At 36.6% G+C, this 7,997-nt stretch overlaps 1 protein-coding gene across 1 annotated transcript in view; it reads right to left on the bottom strand.

The window, feature by feature from the left end:
* Positions 1-1,255: 1,255 nt before the first annotated feature.
* Positions 1,256-7,997, bottom strand: part of LOC102020687 (apomucin-like) — a 30,761-nt gene continuing 24,019 nt past the window's right edge. The window contains exons 25-32 of the mRNA XM_005406705.1: positions 7,908-7,937; positions 6,153-6,184; positions 5,902-6,064; positions 5,555-5,592; positions 4,095-4,205; positions 2,936-2,975; positions 2,261-2,369; positions 1,256-1,602 (exon numbers count right to left, since the gene is read on the bottom strand). Coding sequence (XP_005406762.1) covers positions 1,419-1,602; positions 2,261-2,369; positions 2,936-2,975; positions 4,095-4,205; positions 5,555-5,592; positions 5,902-6,064; positions 6,153-6,184; positions 7,908-7,937 — 707 coding nt within the window. The 3' untranslated portion in view covers positions 1,256-1,418. The remainder of the gene's footprint in view (positions 1,603-2,260; positions 2,370-2,935; positions 2,976-4,094; positions 4,206-5,554; positions 5,593-5,901; positions 6,065-6,152; positions 6,185-7,907; positions 7,938-7,997) is intronic.

Below are 7,997 nucleotides of genomic sequence, written 5' to 3'. Positions count from 1 at the left end.
TATGCTTTGAAGGGAAGAAAAATCTAGAATCAGTGACAAGAACTGAGGAAAGTCAAAGGCCTTGGAGACTGAGTGTTGAAGTAATGTCAGTCATTTATGGAGTTATTATTCATCTTTGGTGGCAATTACCAATTTTTCACCCACCACTGGACATACAATGCTTGATGGTGTGATTTGCCTTTTGTCCAAATGATATAGAAAAGTGAGGGGTAGTACATAAATGGGTTGCACTAAATCAGTTTCACCTGCATGTTGGGAAAGGATGTGTTAATTGCACATTTTTATATATGTAAATATTGCTATGCTAAAGTGCACTTCAATATGGATACACAAGAAGGATATATGTGAGGATATAAAGCAACAGATACACTGCAGATGATCGCCATTATGTGAATCTAATTCAACTTCCTTTAGCTAAAGCTAATGCAGGTATCCAAATATAGAGGAGTGGTGGGTGATATTTGCTTGTCATCTTGCTGATGGAGTATTTATAGAACATCCAGAGGGAGACGATAAATTCAAAGCGGTATCAATGTATCTGAAATTCAGGAAAGAGTTTGGGGAGGTGACAGATACTAAAAATTCTGTGTGTAAATACATATGCATTTGAGTGGATGAAATCTGTCAGAGCCTGAGTAAACTAAGAGGAACAGAATGCAGTGGGGAAATGAAAATGCAAAGCTGAGATGAATGTAAATGGAGAAGGAAAGTCGTACAGAAGCAGGAGTGCTAGCTTAGGAGGATGCCATAGGAACGGTGAGGGAAATGCAAGAGAGGAAGAGGAGAAAAGACGGCAAACTCTAAGGAGAAAGGAAAAGAGTGGTCACGGTGTCCTAGGAGAGGGTGCTGGGGTAGAAGGAAAGGGACATGCATAGAGTAGTGGGAAAAGAAGGCTATGATTTCACAAGCAGTGAGAAGAGGAAAAGCAGCAGGTTAGTGACCTAAGGAGATAGGGTAGAAGAAAGGTGCATTAGAGTCCTGACGCGCCTCTGTATCTCTTAACTTGCAGATTTTATTTCTTTTTTTATCCCCACTCCAGTACTTTGGGTTGAAGTCAGGGCTATTACACTGAGCTACGTCCCTTTCTTTATGCTTTAAAATGACACAGGCTCTCAGAAAGTGGCAGAGGCTGGACTTGAATTTGTGACCCTCCTACCTCCACCTTGTAGGGTGCTCAAATTATAGCTGTCCACCACCCTGCCCAGCTGCCTTGCAGAATTCTTACTGCTTTAAAACAAATACATATGCTCAACAATTGCTTGCAAAGTTGTATTTATTTTTCAGGGCCAGCCAACCAGAAAAACAAATGTCTTATTATATGCATTCATGCTGAGTAAGATACCAGCATTATTTTTACTCTTTCATGACTTTTTTTCTTCACTCATAAAATAAATACAACTACAAATGTGGGGTGAGAATCAGCGAGTGGCTGAGGTTTGGGAATTTTGGCACAGGTCAGCACAGGAGCAAGTGGTGGTGTGCCTATATCTGTAAGACAGTGTGCTGCCGTCCGGACAATCCAGGGCAATCTCTCTGTACTCATAGTTTTCTTCCCGGCAGCAAAGACATGAATTTTCCAACTGAAAGAGGTCATAATTGTACCTAAAAGAAAACAAAATTCAGGAATGAACATGTCTGAAATGCCTTAGCATAAATTGCCATCCATATTTGCACTCTGATGAACTGTCTAAGCGACTTAAGCTTCTAAGCAATGCAGTCTTTTCCCAGACCTTGCATCTTATCCCTGCAAATCTCTGACACAGGTCAATGATAATTGGTAGGTAAGACCTCAAGAATCAGAAGCCAAAAAAGAAGATTCATAATTTTGTAAGTAAGATATTATGTTGCAAAAAGTAAACAAGATAGATTTCTAAACATCCCATATACTGCCAAAATATTTTCTGTATCACTCTATCTGTAAAATGGTACATACAGAGAAAATATACACCTCTAAAATTCAAGTTGAAAAATAATTTGAGAAATATACTCGCTTAAGTACTCACTGAAGTCCCTGCAAAAAGATGCATACCTTTGCCACCAGTAGGATAGGGGTGCTTCTAAAACTACCTCTGAATGACTCCTCACTATCTGTAATGTTTGTTTAAATGCCCAGGTCTTCATTTAGGTATTTGTTTCAGGAGGTCTTAATCATCAGACAGTATAGCTCTCGTATAAAAATTTCCCTATGTAAGGTTTAAAGCTTACTTTCTTCCACAGCTTACAAAGTACGTGCACATGGCGCAGTCACAGAAGAACTCACCGGATGGTTTTTTTACATTCCCCGAGGCATCTTGCCATCTCGACTTTTTTCTTGCAGTTGTTGTAGTTCACCGTCACGTTCACAGGGGAAGGTCTGCAATCTGTGTTACCTGCAGCAAAGAGGGTAACAGAGGAGCAAGTGAGACTTCACGTGTTCACAAGTGCTAAGCCCGCTTTGTCTTAGCCATAGGAAATCATAGTCTCAAGTATTAGTGTTCATAAGGGTATTAACTATTTCAGCACCCAGGACTAGGCAGCCGGTTAACAGATACATTTTACCTGATTGTTGCTATTATCGATATAGGCAGAAGAAGAGGAATTAAGTAGAAGGAACGGGGTGGGGGAAGGAGGGACATGGATTCGTTTTGATCAGTGTTTTCTCACTGCCAATCACCCGCCTGCAGGCTCACAACGCAACTTGATTCTAGGAGAGCCAGGTAATCTTTTTCTAAGGTTTTTTTCCCTTGTAAACGTAACTGGTTTATACAGGGCAGAATGCGGCAACCAACAAGAATATGTAACTATAGGTAAGTATCAATCGGTAGTGTAACATATACGTTGGATTACCTATTAAAAATATAGGGAATTTTCTGTTCATGATCTGACATTTTGTTTTAAAGAAATGTTAAATTTTTATCAACAACTTACATTTCTCTAAAGGGGCAGGTTAACTTACATTTATAGCAACATTTGTTTTCATCATAGGTTCTTTCTTTCTGTAAAGAGAAAGAAATAAGAAAATGTCTTTTATATTTTTCTATAAACATAGGATCAGAAATGGGGAGATGGAAGGGAGGAAAATGCTGTTGTCAGATCCACAGGAGACACAAAGAAGGAGGGTGTGTTTAGTAATAAAAATAAGACTTAAAATTTAGACACAAATTTCCTACGCTAGTTAAGAAAACAATGTTTAATCCAAATTATTTTAAAAGAACATGCAAAAAATAAACACAGATTATCCTCATTTTAAATAAATATTTTAACAATCAATGATATTAGAGGTTTCTCGGGGCTAGGGATTTAGCTCAGCAGCAAAGCGCCTGCCTGGCAAGTGCAAGGTCGTGAGTTCGGTTCCCGGTACCGGAGAAAAACCAAAAAAATTAGAGGTTTCTCATAATCAAGATCTGTACCCTGGGCTTTGTTATAATTTCAGACCCACTAATATCTCAAAGTGAACACTCCATGAAATATTAAAATCCAGTGTTAGAGGTATACAACTTGACACTATATTATACACTGTAACTTCAGAAAAAATGATAATTTGAAGCCAAGATTTCATTAATTGAATTGAATCACTAATACAAAAACCTCTATCATATTTGGAGGCATAAAATGTGAAGTAATTGCAGCTTTTTTTTTTTTTTCCGGTACCAGGAATTGAACTCAGGACCTTGCGCTTGCCAGGCAGGTGCTGTGCCACTGAGCTAACTCCCCAGCCTCTGGTAATTGCAGCTTAAAGAAAGATATGAACAGTACACATATATGTGATTACGAATATTTATATTTTTATTAAAATGATAAAATGGCAAGGTTTCATTTGTTTATAGAAATAGCAAAATGTTTTGTACAACAACCTACTCTTACAGTAGCACTAAAGTTTTATAAAGCCTACAAAATGTGAGTCTTTCTTGATATGAAAGGTATGCGCACTTAGTAAAAGGTAGATGAACTTGGAATCCTTTGGCTCCTGACGTGATACGTGAAAGATCTGTGTTACCAATGAGATTTAGGTCTGTTGTTCAGGTGCAAATATTTCCAAGTGAGAAAGGAAACAGGTTGCGTTTGTGTTTAACACGAAGTGGTCTTGCTGTTGAGTAGCTAGGAAGGTAACTTACTTCTGCACACCAGGTCTGCTTTGGGCAGTTTTGGACTGTGGCAGTCAAGCCAGTGTCAGTGCAGGAGTAGGAGAGACACGGGTTGCTGGGGTCATTGAAGGAAGCACCAATCTGGATGGTAAAAAGGGAGAAACTATTTGTCTCGATTTCTCTTTGAGATTTACAATTAAGCCAAAGAAAAATCCTATTTAGTGACTGTCCCATGATACTTTCAGCCATGAAGTTATTACTAAGAATACAGATGGTTTGAAAGTCTTCTATTTCCATGAACAAGTTAACATTCTTTATGGAAGCACAGCACAGAATATGTCAAGATTCTCTGTCTTCAAAATAAAATTCACTAAAGTTACTCTATTGTATTTTCAAGAATTTTTAAAGAGAGGCTATTTTATGGTGAGCAAGGCATTCAGCATTTGTAAGGCTCTCAGTTTGAGGGAAAGAAATAAGGTGTTTAAATTAGAAATGTTCAAAATGGGCTTATCAGATTAGAACAAATGACTAGTCTCCCCAAGTGTCTTCTATCTTGCTTGTGCTCTATTTAAAATTCTTTAGATTGCTTCACAAGTAGCTGATGTTCAACATTCAAATCAGTTTGAAAAACTGTTCATCTCAACATCTTAGACCACAAAATGAACTTTCTTAGTAAACAGTAAATTAAGATTTTACTTTTTCAATTGTTCCATATCTACATAATTATTGGAATTTTTTTCTTTTCTTTAAACACCACGATTTTTTGTGTCTGAAAGTAGTCATATGTTCTCAGGTCAGATCGACTTGGAAAACTAAAAATTAAGAAGTCCAGGGAGAAATTTGAATGTGGTAAATGTGTTATACAAATAAAACTATCATAGGTTGCTTTATAAATTTCCTAACCTATCATGTATGTTTCTAGATTTTTTTAATATTTAGCATCAGATCAAGTATATTAATATCAATTTGAGAGACATCTGATTTTTATAACTTCCTAACACTTCTCCCAAAAAGTTGAATTACTGTCTAAAATGTCAAATCAGTTGTCAAAATCCAGCCCTTGCTATCCTTGTGTTGCTAAATCCACATGGTGGGGTTCTAGTCCTTTGGGTTTTCTTATTTGATCTCTGACAGTTTGGCCATCTGATCTTTCTGCCTCTAATTACAACTCAAGTCTGTTCATTGATTTGAATATTACAAACTATGTCTCCTCCATCTGGCAAGACCCGTGGGGAATTTTGTTCAGGCCCTCCACAGCTGGGTAGTTAATGATCAAGGGTATTTTTGCCCTTTGAAAAGAAACATGGTGAGCGCTACAATTGACGGTCCTTTGAAAAATGAACATGAAAACTGAAGAACTTATTCTACCATGACTGATGTTTTGGGATTTTTTTCATATGATAAGCCAAAAGACCCATGGTGTAGCTTAGCATTGTATTTATTCATATGATTATATTAATAAAAACATTTTAGACAAGAAAGGGCCTTACCTCATAGTCAGTATTATTATATAAACATGTTCTTGGTTCTGAAAAAGAAATATAAATTTTTATTCTAAAATAAAGTTTTTTAATGAAACTAAAATTATAGATGGGATCCTATTTATCAACCAATTATGTTTCTTCTCATAATAATATAATGTCTATTTAATCTACTACTTACGTTGGGTTTCCTTCATTCCAAAGATGCTATGTTTTAGAAGGAAGAATAGTAAATCTATTTTATCCCCTGACTACTGTTGTGTATAACACATAATACCCTAACAAGTGTCTCTTGAATATGTAAATAAGTAAACAATGAACAGATTGAATTCAAATATTGTACTACAAATACACACCACAGCGTCCAATTTCACAGCAGGTGTCATTAGATTTAAACAAGGTGAGCTTCTCTCCAGTTTTGCATGTGGGTGGAGAAGGACATTCCTTAGGTTGACAGTCCACAGCCTTTGCGTCAGTACAGGTACACTGATGGCAATTGGAACTCCAAGTGTCTCCAGGCTAGAGACACAAACCACAGTTAGACTTCCATTCAAATGCAGGAATGAAAGCAAATTTGGATTATAGTGAAGCAAAACTGGGTACTTACAGATTTCTCTTCTCCCAGTGGACCGTGACAAACTGTTAACATGAAATGACGAATGCTAATTAAATTTGGCAAAATACAACCATCTGTTATTTATAGATAACCAGCAGGTGGCCAATACTGTAATTGGCACCAGGGTTTTAGAGTCACAGAATTATGGAAGATTAAATAGTGCCTTAAGGTGGATAAATCACATCTACCTACTTCAAGCAGACTGTCCCTAAGAAGTGTGTGTGTCTTATTCTTATAAATCCCAGCAAAGGGTAATTCCTGATTTCATCTGGCTATGCCCAGTCAAACTTATGGCTACTGTTTGACTTACTGTTTTACAGTCTGATTTATGCTTCCACAATTCTATGAAGTCACAAAACTTTGTAATTATCAGACACAAAGCCCCTTTTCAGTTTAAATTCCTTGCCATAGCTGAGGTTATTAACTCTCACCTTCATGAAAATGTTTTCTTTCCTTTAGATTTAACTGGGGGAGACACCTGCCTTTTTATCTCTATTCTTTCTCAGTGGCTTTTGTCTCCATAATGTCCACTGTAAAATTAGGTGTGGATCTCAAACTTCTGGCTCCAGCTCAGACTTCTCTGACTTCTCTCCTGAGCTGTGGACTGACCCAGTTCTCTCACCACTTCACAGACAGCATCCCAATGGATATACAGCAACCTCAGGCTCGGAGTGTGCAAAGGAGACCATGCCCTCTTACCCCAAAACCTGCTTTATCTTTCACACTAGCTTTTTCTTAAGAACCACATTTATTCATTCAATAATCCGAGCTTAAAACTTAGGAGCCAACTTGATTCTTTCCCTCCCATCGTTCGTCACCCATTCTTCTGCCAAATCCTATACCTCTCTCCTTATTTTAATCCTCCTTTCTTTATCCTATTTGCTACACCACTACGCCAAAACCCTATTATCATTTATAATTCTAAGCTGGCTTAGATCTCTTTCTGATCTAATCAGTTCCTTGTGTCATGGGTAAAGTAATTTTCCTAATGTCTAAGTCTTAGTGCTGCTTTAATTAAAAACTTTTGATGGACTCATATAGTCTTCTAAAAAAAAAAATTATTCTAGCTTCCAAGGTCTCCCATATCATAACTGACCCACTTTTTAGCTTTATCTCACTTCTATTAACCTACACTCAATCTACATATTGTTCTCAAATTCCAATCCTATAAAGTAATTCCTCAAAAATATACAATATATATGACATAATATGCATTCCTTATATAATACCAATCTCAATTTTTTCTGTGAAATTTACTACTTTACATGAAAATCATCTTTTTCATTAAAAAATATTTCTTCTCTTACTGAATACTAAGATTAGAGAATTTTTTTAGTATTTTTTCCTATTTGCTATAAAATATCACATCATCTTCAGAATAGTAGGAGTTAGTTTTCTAAAATCACTAAACTCTGGCTAAATTGAATTTTTGTTGCTAAAGTTTAACCCTGTAAAAAGTCACAATGGTCTACTTTTTCAAATGTTCACTTTCCAGGGACAAAATTTTGGTAGAGATATATGATGACTTAAAGTAAGTAAATCTAAGTAACAAGGTGTACTTGTTTAGTTTGGCTGTTTTCATTGTGAGCGTGAAAATATTACTCATTTCTTTGGTGAATAAAAACTATATTTATCCACTTCAACTTACAACACTTTCATAACTAGTGATTTACTGGCCTGGCACATGAGATTTGATTCACATGAAGTATTACTGCAGAACGACAGTGTTAATGGAGATATTCTTACCTGGAGCTGGTGGAAGTGTTCCTGGACAGCCTGCATAAAAATAGAAAAGTCATGTGTCAGCAGTTATTGGAATCATGATGGGGAAAGTAT

This window comes from Chinchilla lanigera, unplaced genomic scaffold, assembly GCF_000276665.1.
Source record: "Chinchilla lanigera isolate Chin_1 unplaced genomic scaffold, ChiLan1.0 scaffold00099, whole genome shotgun sequence".
Classification (NCBI taxonomy): Eukaryota; Metazoa; Chordata; class Mammalia; order Rodentia; family Chinchillidae; genus Chinchilla; species Chinchilla lanigera.
This window is presented reverse-complemented; position numbering and strand designations above follow the sequence as displayed.